Here is a 16,116-nt window from a genome sequence, read left to right as displayed (position 1 = left end):
TCCCTCCCTCCCTCCCTCTCATCTCCTCTCCTACTTTAAAGAAAGGAAACAGGGAACTACCTAAGAATCTCCCCCTGAAGGCCTACAAGTATCTCTCCAGAGAGACAGACAGATAGCGGCATCAGAGTACAGCAGAAGCTAGGAGGACTTTGAATACCCTATTAGGAGAATGAATGAATGGCACGGAGCTTCTTTCCAACAGTGCTTCTCACCACACACGCACCCACTCGCACACACAAATGCACGCATGAACGCACACACACACACACACACAGAATAAATATTATCATTTCATTACCACAGTGAATTATTGTAATGTTTGTTTATGTGTCAATTAATCCCATAAGGGATGGGTTGCCAATTGGCAATTTGACACACCAAAAAAATATCATTCATTCAGTCATTCACAGGGCGTAAAGGCGTAGTACCCCTGTCTGCCAAGCCACTCTGGACTGTCACTGACACACATTACTGCTACTGACACATGGAACGATAGAGAGAGAGAGAGAGAGAGAGAGAGAGAGAGAGAGAGAGAGAGAGAGAGAGAGAGAGAGAGAGAGAGAGAGAGAAGAGAGAGAGAGAGAGAGAGAGAGAGAGAGAGAGAGAGAGAGAGAGAGAGAAGAGAGAGAGAGGAGAGAGAGAGAGAGAGAGAGAGAGAGAGAGAGAGAGAGAGAGAGAGAGAGAGAGAGAGAGAGATGGGGGAGAGAAAAGCAATGAGAGAAATTAGGACACAATTATAATAAAAAATAAAATAAATCATTAAAAACAGGCATTGGTAACCTTTATCCTACTCCTGACATGTTGAGGGGTCCTAATCCTAACCAAATAGTATAATTAATTATATTCTAAATGAATTTTCATTAGTTTTGTGGTCCTAACATTCTCTCTCTGTTTATGAGGTCTGACAAATAATATTGTAACAATGTAAAATCTATGAACAGCATTTATGTTCTTACTCCCTCATCATCAACATGTCAATGATCTACCAATAGACATGGTGTTGTGGGGTCAAAGCTGAGAAGTTGGGTGATTCTGTGAACTATTTACAATAATTATTACAACTACTACTTTCTTACAGGACAGTAAGTCCAGGTGTTACAGGTCAGTAAGTCAAGGTGTTACAGGTCAGTAAGTCAAGGTGTTACAGGTCAGTAAGTCCAGGTGTTACAGGTCAGTAAGTCAAGGTGTTACAGGTCAGTATGTCCAGGTGTTACAGGTCAGTAAGTCCAGGTGTTACAGGTCAGTAATTCAAGGTGTTACAGGTCAGTATGTCCAGGTGTTACAGGTCAGTAAGTCCAGGTGTTACAGGTCAGTAAGTCCAGGTGTTACAGGTCAGTAAGTCAAGGTGTTACAGGTCAGTAAGTCAAGGTGTTACAGGTCAGTAAGTCAAGGTGTTACAGGTCAGTAAGTCCAGGTGTTACAGGTCAGTAAGTCCAGGTGTTACAGGTCAGTAAGTCAAGGTGTTACAGGTCAGTAAGTCAAGGTGTTACAGGACAGTAATTCCAGGTGTTACAGGACAGTAAGTCCAGGTGTTACAGGTCAGTATGTCCAGGTGTTACAGGTCAGTAAGTCCAGGTGTTACAGGTCAGTAAGTCAAGGTGTTACAGGTCAGTATGTCCAGGTGTTACAGGTCAGTAAGTCAAGGTGTTACAGGTCAGTAAGTCAAGGTGTTACAGGTCAGTAAGTCAAGGTGTTACAGGTCAGTAAGTCCAGGTGTTACAGGTCAGTAAGTCCAGGTGTTACAGGTCAGTAAGTCAAGGTGTTACAGGTCAGTAAGTCCAGGTGTTACAGGTCAGTAAGTCAAGGTGTTACAGGTCAGTAAGTCCAGGTGTTACAGGTCAGTAAGTCCAGGTGTTACAGGTCAGTATGTCCAGGTGTTACAGGTCAGTAAGTCCAGGTGTTACAGGTCAGTAAGTCAAGGTGTTACAGGACAGTAAGTCCAGGTGTTACAGGACAGTAAGTCCAGGTGTTACAGGACAGTAAGTCCAGGTGTTACAGGTCAGTAAGTCCAGGTGTTACAGGTCAGTAAGTCCAGGTGTTACAGGTCAGTATGTCCAGGTGTTACAGGTCAGTATGTCCAGGTGTTACAGGTCAGTAAGTCCAGGTGTTACAGGTCAGTAAGTCAAGGTGTTACCGGTCAGTAAGTCAAGGTGTTACAGGTCAGTATGTAAGGTTATAGGTTATCAGTTCTGAACCCAAAATGGCACCCTATTCCTTTCATAGTGCACTACTTTTGATCAGAGCCCTGGGCCATTTGGAAGTTAACCATGGTCCTATATGCAAAATCATATACGTTTATAAAAAATCTCTACATGTTATTTAACTTCAACAATTGAAGAATAAGGTCCCTATCAGTCTCCGTCAGTCAGAAGTTCAGAACTACGTACGTCACATAATCACAGGCCAACAGTTAACATTTACAGATGTCTTAGATAACAGCTGGTCGTGTTGTAGTGGGAAAGGAGGGAGAGGAGAGAGAGAGAGAGAGAGAGAGAGAGAGAGAGAGAGAGAGAGAGAGAGAGAGAGAGAGAGAGAGAGAGAGAGAGAGAGAGAGAGAGAGAGAGAGGGGGAGAGATAGATAGATAGATAGATAGATAGATAGATAGATAGATAGATAGATAGATAGATAGATAGATAGGTGAGTGAGTTTATCAAAATTGGATCTATTAGATGAAATACCACAGTGTGCCATCACAGCAGCAAGATTTGTGACCTGTTGCCACAAGAAAAGGGCAACCAGTGAAGAACAAACACCATTGTAAATACAAGCCATATTTATGTAGATTTTCCCTTTTGTACTTTAACTATTTGCACATCGTTACAACACTGTATATATACACATAATATGACAATTGAAATGTCTCTATTCCTTGGGAACTTCTGAGTGTAATGTTTACTGTTAATATCTATTGTTTATTTCACTGTTGTTTACTATCTACTTCACTTGCTTTGGCAACGTTAACGTACATTTCCCCCCCATGCCAATAAAGCTCTTTAAATTGAAATTGAATTACGAGGAAGAAAGGGGCTGTCCTTCTCCCGATAGAAAGAGGTGTGTGTCCTCGTCTTCCCAGCACGTGACGGAAATACAAAACCCTTTGCTCTGTATGTCACTCGCCACACACCATAGCCTGCCTCTTCAGAAATACCACAAACTACTGCCTCCACTCTGACTGAGAGACAGAACCAAGCCGTAGTTATGGCAGAGTAGAGAAACACAGGCTACAAATCTGACTAAAGTCTTCATATAATAAATATATAATAATAATAATAATAATAATAATAATAATAATATATGCCATTCAGTCTTAGTGTGTTTTGCCACAGCGAGTGTAGACAGGGTTGCTGCTGACACATTTTGGCAGAGACAAAGTGAGTGAGACCAGCGTCTGCGGATCAACTACAGTATGTTTACTTCTTTGAATATTAGCAGTACTGGGAGAGGAGAGGAGGAGGGCCTAGCACACCACATCAGTGACTGTCTGACTCCCAGGCCCCTCTTGTGCAATAGTATTGGGGGGGGGAGGGAGGGAGGGTGAGTCGGTGTGTGTGTGTGTGTGTGTGTGTGTGTGTGTGTGTGTGTGTGTGTGTGTGTGTGTGTGTGTGTGTGTGTGTGTGTGTGTGTGTGTGGCCATGTGCTGCCTGGGTTACAATGGGCAGCCACAGGTTTCATCAGGTCACACAATGAATGGACATACAGTGACTGATTGATTGGCTGCACAAGACCAGCAAATAATGTCTCCACTGATGCATTGCAGATGATGCTATTAGGATAGAAATGAACAAGTACACCTCAAGAGATAGCATTACAAGTCTGTAATACCCAATCCTACAATAAACCTTTTCTGCAAGCCGCATGTAACCCTCACCTGTGTTATTAACATCTAATAACATGGGTTAATATCAACATTTTAAATGACGAAAAGCATCAACTTTGATATATAGGCAATTAAAGGTCAATTTTTTCTATATCCTTATCATTTTTATAGCCCTTAAATCACAACTAAAATCTCATCAGATGTAATGTCCTGTATCGAGAGTTTACCTTCCATCCAGCAGAGCTGTTGCTGTCTCCCTTGTCCTTGAAATAAGGCACGCTCTTCACCATCCAGTCATAGATCTGAGACAGGGTGAGCCTCTTGTCCGTGGTGCTCTCGATAGCCTTAGTTATGAGGTCAGCATAGGACATATTGCCCCAGGCGTTACGCCGAGATGAGCTGCTTTTCCTCTGGGCAGCTGCGGCGGCCGCAGCCGCTACTGAAGATGCAGACCCGGCCGGAGAGGAGAGCAGCAGCACCTGTTGCTGTTGCTGCGGGAGTTGGGGGCTGTTCCCCGGGTGCTGCTGCTGATGCTGTGGGGTCTGCTGGTGGTCGTGGATGCAGTTTTCCTGACATTGGAAATCATTGCAGAGGATGGTGGGTTTCTGATCCTCTTCGGTGTAGTCTTCAGTCTCTTCTAATAAACTGAGGTTGGAGATGAATTCGGAGTTGCTGCTGGGTTCTTGTTTGACAGAAGGGGCGGGAGAGGAGGTGTTGGAGTCGCCCGGGTTGATGAACTCCGGACGCGGCAGGGGCCACGTGCAGGAGCGGGGCCGGGAGAGAGGCTCGAAATCCGGGTCGATTTCAACCAGTTGTGGTTGTTGGGCTGCCTCGGCCATAATTGTAGCTAGGATAACGCGAAATGTCGCATAGAATTAGTAAAGAGAAAGTTACTCATACACAGCGGGTAATTTGAAGGCAGCCAGCAAGTAAACAACCAAAAAGGTACTGGTCGACCACCTGAACAAAAAATATCGGTCCGTCCGATAACTCTACATTGATATAAAGTCACAAATCAAGGCAGAGACAGCAACTAAATCTAAGTCGACGGTGGAAAAAAATGTCGATCTTTTGATTGTTGCCGAATAGAATAGAAAAGTTAGAATATAAAAAACCAGCTTGGTGAACTTTTGTTTTTACAACCCCATTCGCAGTTATTATTCAGTCCGCCAGTTCCGTTTAGTCTCGCCTGTTGAACGTCAGTGTACAGCACGACAGCACCGCAGCGGCGTTACTGGAACTATCGTGTGTCAACTGATACCACCCACATTTGAGTGACAACTAAATTGGCCAATGACAGCCACTTAAAACCAGAAACAACACTATGTTTTCATTCTTATATACCTGGTAAACATCTCTTTCTCTGAAAAGATTAAAACGGGAACGCTTTGTGAAACGGTATGCTAGGAAACCTAATCGCTTTGTTTTTGTTGGAGAGAGAGAGAGAGGTAAAGAGAAAGAGACTTCACCTTTTTACAACGTAACCTACTGTGAAAAGGATGAGTTATAAAATGAGGGGAGGGTTTTTCTGTCGGGTCACGGTGTTATTGTAAATTGCATAGCGGGACAGGATGAGAAGAGAACCCAGATTTGTTCGCTTTTTAGAGTCTCATGGAAAATGACTGTAAACCCCCAGAACAAGACAGTTAATGATGATATATTATATAATCTACTGAAGCCTATTAGCCAGCAAATCAGTTTCTTCAAATGCTTATTAGTTATCTAATGGAAGTCAGAGGAACTGATATTAAAACATTACATTTGATCATGTTGATGATGATAATAATACTAGCGGTGAGATGAGAAGGAGGGAGGTAGAACAGAAGTTACATTGAGATTTGTAAGTGTACAATTTTAACCCGGATGATTTAGTTAGGGCTTTGGTGTGAAAGGTATTATATTGAAATGGTGAGGGTTAGAGACAGCCTAGGCCAGTGGTCCTGCCCCGAGGCTGCTCCAATCCCAACTATTGACAACATACACTCGGTGGAACAAGCTCCCTCACGACGCCAGGACAGCGGAGTCACCTCACCACCTTCCGGAGACACTTGAAACCCCACCTCTTTAAGGAATACCTGGGATAGGATAAAGTAATCCTTCTACCCCCCCTTACCCCACCCAAACCCCCCCCTAAAAAAAACAACAACACATATTGTAAAGTGGTTGTCCCACTGGCTATAAGGTGAATGCACCAAGTTGTAAATCGCTCTGGATAAGAGCGTCTGCTAAATGACGTAAATGTAAAATTGGACAACACTGTCAACCTGCAGGAGATCAGCCAAAACAGCCCACACTTCTCGGCGGACTCTTTGCCTGTGCTAACATCTTTTGGCCATTTGCGGGTACTGCCACATTGTGCCAGTTGTAGGGCGTCTTTCCTGTACACATCAGGTACACACACACACACAGTAATATGTTTGCATAATAGCCTAATGTCTCGCATTTCGTTCACAGATTTAAAAGTCGCAATGTATTCCTGGGCCATGCGTCAGCAAGCGCTACAGGGGCGACAGCGTTCCAGAGCAGGTGAAGACTTGTTCAACTAAATCAGGAAGAAGACATCAAGGAACGCTAACTGATTGACGCTGGCAAGGAACTTCCGCGATTGTCTGAACGGAATTTAGCATGAGTGGATTTGGCAGAGCGCGTCCATGAGGGAATGTGGCTTGAAATTCAGTCAACCATCAAAATCCAACTGTCATGTCGAGTGACATATTTCAGGAATTTTCCCGACAATGCATGTTATTGTGGACTGTATGTGACAAATGGTCTTCCGCTTTAATCTGGGTATAGAGCAGTCTGCTGTAACTACGACAACGCTACACCGACAAAAATTGGCAAAGCAGAAACAGCCTGGCACGGCTACTGGTAAGCCTTGATTCAAACATAATATTCAGCCTATGATTAAAATATATGGCTGGTCAGACCGGCTCAGGTGGAACAAACTTTAAATTTGCGCCTTTTTTTTTTTTTCAAGGGTCGAACAACAGAAAGGTTTCGTAATGTATTTATTTTCTCGCAAACATCCTTTCTCAATTTTAAAAGTGATCCAATAAGTAATCATCTCGTTTTTCTAAAGTATCTGTGATCTTATTACAATATTTTTGGCTGGTAATATCTGATTACATTAAAAAGAAAAAAGTTATCAGATTACGTGTAATCAGTTACTCCCCATTCCTGTGGGTATAATATGGCTTGGTTTGAGGCCATGGCACGCATAGCCTTCTATCCGGTTCTGAGGGAATGAATGGACACCTGAACTGGAGACACATCAGTAGGCTAACCTAAATGTGTCCCAAATGGCACCCTAGCCCCTTTGTAGTGCACTTCTTCTGATCAAGGCCCCGATCAAAAGAAGTGCACTACATCGGGAATAGGTTGCCATTTTGGATGCCGCCAATCTGCTGCCTCTATAATTAGACCAGGTTTAGGCCATCCATTAGTCTTCTTTAGCACAATTACTGACCCGCAAATAGATTTACTTCTCTCAAGACATAATGACAACATTTTAATGGAAATTATAGATGATAGTTACATACAGGAACTGTGATACTGCCACATGATTACTTTTATGTAGGCCTTTAGTGTTTGATAGAACACACAGGGACAGTAGAAGGGTGTTGCTAAATCATCCACCTTGACCGCCTAACATAATAGTTGTATCAGTTTATGAACTTCTGTGACAGCCTGTGAATGTTTACTGTGGGTGATGTGTTCTTCTGTGACAGCCTGTGAATATTTACTGTGGGTGATGTGTTCTTCTGTGACAGCCTGTGAATATTTACTGTGGGTGATGTGTTCTTCTGTGACAGCCTGTGAATATTTACTGTGGGTGATGTGTTCTTCTGTGACAGCCTGTGAATATTTACTGTGGGTGATGTGTTCTTCTGTGACAGCCTGTGAATATTTACTGTGGGTGATGTGTTCTTCTGTGACAGCCTGTGAATATTTACTGTGGGTGATGTGTTCTTCTATGACAGCCTGTGAATATTTACTGTGGGTGATGTGTTCTTCTGTGACAGCCTGTGAATATTTACTGTGGGTGATGTGTTCTTCTATGACAGCCTGTGAATGTTTACTGTGGGTGATGTGTTCTTCTATGACAGCCTGTGAATGTTTACTGTGGGTGATGTGTTCTTCTGTGACCAGTGGTGAAGGTTTAACATCATCACATCATCATCATGGCACCACATCCAGTGGTCCAGGCCATCATAGACCTCTCAGCTGGAGCGATAGGTAGGTCTACATCTAGGTTTCCTCCAAAATGGCACCCTATTCCCTATTCTAGTGCACTACTTTTAACCAGGGCCCATGGGCTCTTGTGGAAAGTAGTGCTCTATGTAGGGAATAGGGTGGCATTTGGGATGCAGACGTACAGTAGGTCTGCAGTACATTCCCTGTTCCATATAAAAAAAAACATATAACTCCCCTAACAATGTGTGGCAGGTTGGCAACAGTAAGGAGGACACCTCCAGGCAGGTTGGCAACAGTAAGGAGGACACCTCCAGGCAGGTTGGCAACAGTAAGGAGGACACCTCCAGGCAGGTTGGCAACAGTAAGGAGGACACCTCCAGACAAGGAGGCAGGTTGGCAACAGTAAGGAGGACACCTCCAGTCAGGTTGGCAACAGTGAGGAGGACACCTCCAGACAAGGAGGCAGGTTGGCAACAGTAAGGAGGACACCTCCAGGCAGGTTGGCAACAGTAAGGAGGACACCTCCAGGCAGGTTGGCAACAGTAAGGAGGACACCTCCAGTCAGGTTGGCAACAGTAAGGAGGACACCGCCAGACAAGGAGTGGCAACAGTCAGGAGGACACCTCCAGACAAGGAGACAGGTTGGCAACAGTAGGGAGGACACCTCCAGACAAGGAGGCAGGTTGGCAACAGTAAGGAGGACACCTCCAGACAAGGAGTCAGGTTGGCAACAGTAAGGAGGACACCTCCAGACAAGGAGTCAGGTTGGCAACAGTAAGGAGGACACCTCCAGACAAGGAGACAGGTTGGCAACAGTAAGGAGGACACCTCCAGACAAGGAGTCAGGTTGGCAACAGTAAGGAGGACACCTCCAGACAAGGAGTCAGGTTGGCAACAGTAAGGAGGACACCTCCAGACAAGGAGACAGGTTGGCAACAGTAAGGAGGACACCCCCAGACAAGGAGACAGGTTGGCAACAGTAAGGAGGACACCTCCAGACAAGGAGACAGGTTGACAACAGTAAGGAGGACACCTCCAGACAAGGAGGCAGGTTGGCAACAGTAAGGAGGACACCTCCAGGCAGGTTGGCAACAGTAAGGAGGACACCTCCAGGCAGGTTGGCAACAGTAAGGAGGACACCTCCAGGCAGGTTGGCAACAGTAAGGAGGACACCTCCAGACAAGGAGACAGGTTGGCAACAGTAAGGAGGACACCTCCAGACAAGGAGGCAGGTTGGCAACAGTAGGGAGGACACCTCCAGACAAGGAGACAGGTTGGCAACAGTAGGGAGGACACCTCCAGACAAGGAGACAGGATGGCAACAGTAAGGAGGACACCTCCAGACAAGGAGGCAGGTTGGCAACAGTAGGGAGGACACCTCCAGACAAGGAGACAGGTTGGCAACAGTAAGGAGGACACCTCCAGACAGGAGTGGCTACAGTAGGCCTGCCATCAAAATGTGTCGTCTGTTTTGGGAAGGTTAAGAAGGAAAAGTCAGCAGAATATAATGTTGGGTGTTGTCAAGGGATTGATCCTGATTCATACGTAGTAAATGTGCTAACAAAATATTAGTTTCCCTTTCACCTCTTTGTCTTCTCTCCATCTCCCTCCTCCCCTTTCCTCTGTCTCCTCTCCATCTCCCTCCTCCCCTCTCCTCTGTCTCCTCTCCATCTCCCTACTCTCCTCTGTCTCCTCTCCATCTCCCTCCCTCCTCCCCTCTCCTCTTTCCCCTCTCCATCTCCCTACTCCCCTCTGTCCCCTCTCCATCTCCCTCCTCCCCTCCCCTCTGTCTCCTCTGTCTTCTCTCCATCTCCCTCCTCCCCTCCCCTCTGTCTCCTCTCCATCTCCCTCCTCCCCTCCCCTCTGTCTCCTCTCCATCTCCCTCCTCCCCTCTCCTCTGTCCCCTCTCCATCTCCCTACTCCCCTCTGTCTCCTCTCCATCTCCCTCCTCTCCTCTGTCCCCTCTCCATCTCCCTCCTCCCCTCTCCTCTGTCCCCTCTCCATCTCCCTCCTCCCCTCTCCTCTGTCCCCTCTCCATCTCCCGTCTCCTCCCCTCCTCTGATCCTAGATCTGTACCGAGGGGAAACCTCACCCCGGAGCTGTGTTTCTAACCCTCTCCATCTTCCTCCTCCCCTGTTGCCTCTAGGTGGGACAGCCTGTGTGTTCAGTGGCCAGCCATTTGACACAGCCAAGGTGAAAATGCAGACCTTCCCTTCCATGTACCGAGGCTTCCTCCACTGCTTCATGTCCACCTACAGGTAAAAACAGCTTGGCTTTACACCACTCCAGCCGACGCTTGGCATTGCGCTTGGTGATCTTAGGCTTGTGTGCGGCTGCTCGGCCATGGAAACCCATTTCATGAAGCTCCCGACTAACAGTTATTGTGCTGACGTTGCTTCCAGAGTCAGCTTGGAACTCGGTAGTGAGTGTTGCAACTGAAGACAGACGATTGTTACTCGCTATGCGCTTCAGCAATCACCGGTCCCGTTCTGTGAGCTTGTGTGGCCTACCACTTCACGGCTGAACTGTTGTTGTTCCTAGACGTTTCCACTTCACAATAACAGCACTTACAGTTGACCGGGGCAGCTCTAGCAGGGCAGAAATTTGACAAACTGACTTGTTGGAAAGGTGGCATCCTATGACGGTGCCACATTGAAGGTCACTGAGCTCTTCAGTAAGGCCATTCTACGGCCATTGTTTGTCTATGGAGATTGCATGGCTGTGTGCTCGATTTTATAAACCTGTCAGCAACGGGTGTGGCTGAAATAGCCGAATCCACTATTTTGAAGGGGTGTCCACATGCTTTTGTATATATAGTGTATCTTGATGGAGGCTACACATCAAAACGACTGGTTGTAGTAATACAAATTCATTTTTTCCATTGTAGCATTTTACCAAGTTTTCCAACTTCCATTATCCTCCAAGAGTTTCTGAATCTGAGTACCTGTTTCCTGTCAATGTTACCCGGCGGGTCTGTAGACAAGTGGGTCTGAGAGGGCTTTACCAAGGAGCCACCCCAGCCCTCATAGCCAACGTCGCAGAGAACGCTGTCCTCTTCATGAGCTATGGTTTCTGCCAGGACGTATTGCGGCGAATCACCGGCATGGACAGAGCCGTAGAACTCAGGTTAGACTGCCGTATAGGACCACCAAGACAAGCCTTGGCATGTTGGGCTCTTTCTACAGGGTCTTTATAGAGTGTGTATTGTGTGTAATTTCTAGATCTCACATGATTTGTAATTCTGTCCAAGCAGATAATTGTATATGCATGTAATTCAACAATGATCCTACAGGTCTTTCACAAGACAGTGCCTTTTTAAATATCAGTTGTGTAACATTAACCAGTCTTAGGATTTTGTGTTCCGTTCCAATTTACTGTAAAATATGTCCCCTCTGCTATGGTTGTCCTCCTTAATTTCTCCCCCTGGTCCTTGGTCCTCTCCTTAGTGACCTCCAGAAGGCGTGGTCAGGCTCCCTAGCCTCCATCTTCTCATCCCTGGCTCTCTGTCCCACGGAGCTGGTCAAGTGTCGTCTGCAGGCCATGCATGAGATGGAGGCCTCCGGCAAGATACCTGCAGGGCAGAAGAGGTAAGATAAGATGAGAATCACATTGCTGTTTGGGGTTTTTCGCTGGGTTTCTGTAGAAGCACTTTGTGACCACTGCTGATGTAAAAATACATTTGATTTGATGCATAAGATGGAGGCCTCTGACAAGATACCCGCACACTCTTAAAGGGAGTGCTCCTAATCTCATATCTGTGTTGTGTCTCCCTGGGTCTGTCCAGTTCGGTGTGGTCCGTGGTTCGGACTGTGTTGAGGAAGGACGGTCCTCTTGGGTTCTACCAGGGTTTGACTACAACCATCGTCAGGGAGGTGCCCGGGTATTTCTGCTTCTTCGGAGCCTACGAGCTATGTCGCACGACATTCGCTCAGCATCTGAGCACTGAAAAGGATGGTATAGGTATGAGGGTGGAATCATGAACACCTGTTGGATATATGTATTCATTCATTGGTTTCTTGCAAAGTTTTGCAATGCAACTATTTGAGTAATCACTGTGTTCTAAATGGCCTCTCATTTCCTCTCCTCTCCTCTCCTCTCCTCTCCTCTCCTCTCCTCTCCTCTCCTCTCCTCTCCTCTCCTCTCCTCTCCTCTCCTCTCCTCTCCTCTCCTCTCCCCTCCCCTCCCCTCCCCTCCCCTCCCCTCCCCCTCCCCCTCATCCTCTCCTCTCTAGGCTTGGTCCCTCTGATGTTCAGTGGTGGGTTTGGGGGAGCATGCCTGTGGCTGGTGATCTATCCCATAGACTGTGTGAAGTCCAGGATCCAGGTCCACTCCCTAGCAGGCAGACAGCAAGGCTTCATCAAGACCTTAATGGGGATCATACGCACTGAAGGTGAGAGAACAAAGTGATACAATAGATACTGCATTAAATAACTACTATATTGGTAATGGTTGAAGGAAGATATACAGTGAGGGAAAAAAGTATTTGATCCCCTGCTGATTTTGTACGTTTGCCCACTGGCAAAGAAATGATCAGTCAATAATTTTAATGGTAGGTTTATTTGAACAGTGAGAGACAGAATAACAACAAAAAAATCCAGAAAAACGCATGTAAAAAATGTTTATAAATTGATTTGCATTTTGATTTGCATTTTAATGAGGGAAATAAATATTTGACCCCCCTCTCAACCAGAAAGAGTTCTGGCTCCCAGGTGTCTTTTATACAGGTAACGAGCTGAGATTATGAGCACACTCTTAAAGGGAGTGCTCCTAATCTCAGCTTGTTACCTGTATAAAAGACACCTGTCCACAGAAGCAATCAATCAATCAGATTCCAAACTCTCCACCATGGCCAAGACCAAAGAGCTCTCCAAGAATGTCAGGGACAAGATTGTAGACCTACACAAGGCTGGAATGGGCTACAAGACCATCGCCAAGCAGCTTGGTGAGAAGGTGACATCAGTTTGTGCGATTATTTGCAAATGGAAGAAACACAAAAGAACTGTCAAACTCCCTCGGCCTGGGGCTCCATGCAAGATCTCACCTCGTGGAGTTGCAATGATCATGAGAACTGTGAGGAATCAGCCCAGAACTACACGGGAGGATCTTGTCAATGATCTCAAGGCAGCTGGGACCATAGTCACCAAGAAAACAATTGGTAACACACTACGCCGTGAAGGACTGAAATCCTGCAGCGCCCTCAAGGTCCCCCTGCTCAAGAAAGCACATATACATGCCCGTCTGAAGTTTGCCAATGAACATCTGAATGATTCAGAGGAGAACTGGGTGAAAGTGTTGTGGTCAGATGAGACCAAAATGGAGCTCTTTGGCATCAACTCAACTCGCCGTGTTTGGAGGAGGAGGAATGCTGCCTATGACCCCAAGAACACCATCCCCACCGTCAAACATGGAGGTGGAAACATTATGCTTTGGGGGTGTTTTTCTGCTAAGGGGACAGGACAACTTCACCGCATCAAAGGGACGATGGACGGGGCCATGTACCGTCAAATCTTGGGTGAGAACCTCCTTCCCTCAGCCAGTGCATTGAAAATGGGTCATGGATGGGTATTCTAGCATGACAATGACCCAAAACACATGGCCAAGGCAACAAAGGAGTGGCTCAAGAAGAAGCACATTAAGTTCCTGGAGTGGCCTAGCCAGTCTCCAGACCTTAATCCCATAGAAAATCTGTGGAGGGAGCTGAAGGTTCGAGTTGCCAAACGTCAGCCTCGAAACATTAATGAGTTGGAGAAGATCTGCAAAGAGGAGTGGGACAAAATCCCTCCTGAGATGTGTGCAAACCTGGTGGCCAACTACAAGAAACGTCTGACCTCTGTGATTGCCAACAAGGGTTTTGCCACCAAGTACTAAGTCATGTTTTGCAGAGGGTTCAAATACTTATTTCCCTCAATAAAATGCAAATCAATTTATAACATTTTTGACATGCGTTTTTCAGGATTTTTTTGTTGTTATTCTGTCTCTCACTGTTCAAATAAACCTACCATTCAAATTATTACAATTTCTTTGTCAGTGGGCAAACGTACAAAATCAGCAGGGGATCAACTACTTTTTTCCCTCACTGTAAAGGTCAGTCAATCCAGAACCGAACAGGAATGGAAGACCCAGAGTTCATTAGAGTTACCAGCAACAGAAATCAGCAATTAACTGCACCTCAGATTGCACCTCACAGAGTTCAAGTAACAGACACATCTCAACATCAACTGTTCAGAGGAGACTGCATGAATCAGGCCTTCATGGTCGAATTGCTGCAAAGAAACCACTACTAAAGGACACCAATAAGAAGAAGACACTTGCTTGGGCCAAGAAACATGAGCAATGGACATTAGAATGGTGGAAATCTGTCCAAATTTGAGAATTTTGATTCCAACCGCTATGTCTTTGTGAGACGCAGAGTAGGTGAACGGATGATCTCCGCATGTGTGAAGCATGGAGGAGGAGGTGTGATGGTGTGGGGGTGCTATGCTGGTTACACTGTCTGTGATTTATTAAGAATTCAAGGCACACTTAACCAGCATGGCTACCACAGCATTCTGCAGCGATACGCCAGCCCATCTGGTTTGGGCTTAGTGGGACACTCATTTATTTTTCAACAGGACGATAACCCAAAACACACCTCCAGGCTGTGTAAGGGCTATTTGGCCAAGAAGGAGAGTGATGGAGTGCTGCGTCGGATGACCTGGCATTCACAATCCCCCGACCTCAACCCAATTGAGATGGTTTGGGATGAGTTGGACTGCAGGGTGAAGGAAAAGCAGCCAACAAGTGCTCAGCATATGTAGGAACACCTTCAAGACTGTTGGAAAAGCATTCCAGGTGACTATCTCATGAAGCTGGTTGAGAGAATGCAAAGCTGTCATCAAGGCAAAGGGTGGCTACTTTGAAGAATCTAAAATCTAAAATATATATTTTTTGGTTACTACATGAAATGTGTATACAGTACACAGTGAGCAGGACTGTCTCTTCCATTTCACTGCAGGGGTGGAAAAAGTACCCAATTGTCATACTTGAGTAAAAGTAAAGATACCTTAACAGAAAATGACTCAAGTAAGAGTGTAAGTCACCCTGTAAAATACTACTTGAATAAAAGTCTAAAAATATTTGGTTTGAAATATACTTAAGTATCAAAAGTAATTTTCCTGTCCTGCTAAGCATTAAAAATGTAACAAGTACTTTTGGGTGTCAGGGAAAATTATATTATTAAAAAGTGTATTATTTTCTTTAGGAATGTAGTAAATGTTGTCAATATAAATAAAGGACAGATACCCCAAAAACTATTTTTACTTACGTACTTTACACCACTGGTTCACTGTGATTTTAAGATGGTACATCAAATGTTCAACAGTTTATATTCTACACAGAACCTGTCATTCTCTATATTTCTGTTCTTCCTGTAGGAGTGGCTCCTCTCTACTCAGGCCTCACCCCCACCATGATTAGAACCTTCCCTGCCAACGGAGCTCTCTTCTTGGCCTATGAGCTCAGTCGGAAGGCGATGATGAAGAAGTTTGGAGACGTCTGATTGGCTGAACCATCTCCTCACAACGGACGCTTCCTGTTTCCTCAATGCCTGCACTTTGTTGGCATCCCAAATGGCACCCTATTTGCACCCTATTTTTTAAATATTATTTTAAAGTATGAATGTGATTTTTTTGTATAAATATGCTTTTTTGTTGTTGTTGTTGTTGTTGTTCTAACTATTGAATATGCAAGGATAATGCCTACATTTGTTAAGCAGGTCACAGTTATTTGGGAATGTGGAGTGTGTGGCGTTCTTTTATGCAACTGTAAAAATAAAGTCAACACACTCTATTGAATGGCGAACCCTAACCTACCATACTGTATATACTGTATTTTATTTTTATACAGTTTACTCACACTTAGTAAGAAACAAACATTTTCAGGTGTGTGTCAGTTGATGCTTTTTACAGGTATTCTATGCAACACCTATCTACTGTATATAATAGGACACACTGTGCAGATCACCATGGAATTGGATTACTGTTAGTGTGTACTCTGGTAATGATGACTTCTGGAAGACGCTATTAGTGTGTACTCTGGTAAGCACTATAAATGACTTCTGGAAGAC

At 45.2% G+C, this 16,116-nt stretch overlaps 2 protein-coding genes across 17 annotated transcripts; one reads left to right on the top strand and one right to left on the bottom strand.

The window, feature by feature from the left end:
- Window positions 1-3,812: 3,812 nt before the first annotated feature.
- On the bottom strand, window positions 3,813-5,079 carry foxo1a (forkhead box O1 a). The gene has a single exon (XM_084142434.1). It carries the CDS (start codon window positions 4,655-4,657, stop codon window positions 4,004-4,006), a length of 654 nt encoding a protein of 217 aa, XP_083998560.1. The 5' UTR covers window positions 4,658-5,079; the 3' UTR covers window positions 3,813-4,003.
- Window positions 5,080-6,395: 1,316 nt separating this feature from the next.
- On the top strand, window positions 6,396-15,839 carry slc25a15a (solute carrier family 25 member 15a). Of its 16 annotated transcripts, none has more exons than XM_084142597.1 (9): window positions 6,396-6,686; window positions 7,968-8,054; window positions 8,265-8,400; window positions 10,159-10,270; window positions 10,992-11,138; window positions 11,459-11,599; window positions 11,797-11,972; window positions 12,244-12,402; window positions 15,425-15,839. In XM_084142597.1, the coding sequence occupies exons 4-9, from the start codon at window positions 10,212-10,214 to the stop codon at window positions 15,547-15,549; spliced, it is 807 nt and encodes a 268-aa protein (XP_083998723.1). In that variant the 5' UTR covers window positions 6,396-6,686; window positions 7,968-8,054; window positions 8,265-8,400; window positions 10,159-10,211; the 3' UTR covers window positions 15,550-15,839. The 16 variants fall into 16 exon arrangements, with proteins under 16 accessions (XP_083998723.1, XP_083998731.1, XP_083998735.1 ...); XM_084142609.1 differs by having other exon boundaries at window positions 6,400-6,686; window positions 8,265-8,359; XM_084142606.1 differs by having other exon boundaries at window positions 6,400-6,686; window positions 8,265-8,373; window positions 10,938-11,138.
- Window positions 15,840-16,116: the final 277 nt, after the last annotated feature.

The sequence above is a fragment of the Coregonus lavaretus genome, assembly GCF_964263955.1.
Source record: "Coregonus lavaretus genome assembly, chromosome: 26".
In the NCBI taxonomy this organism is placed as follows: domain Eukaryota; kingdom Metazoa; phylum Chordata; class Actinopteri; order Salmoniformes; family Salmonidae; genus Coregonus; species Coregonus lavaretus.
Note: the sequence above shows the minus strand (reverse complement) of the source record. Positions and strands in the feature narration are given on the sequence as shown.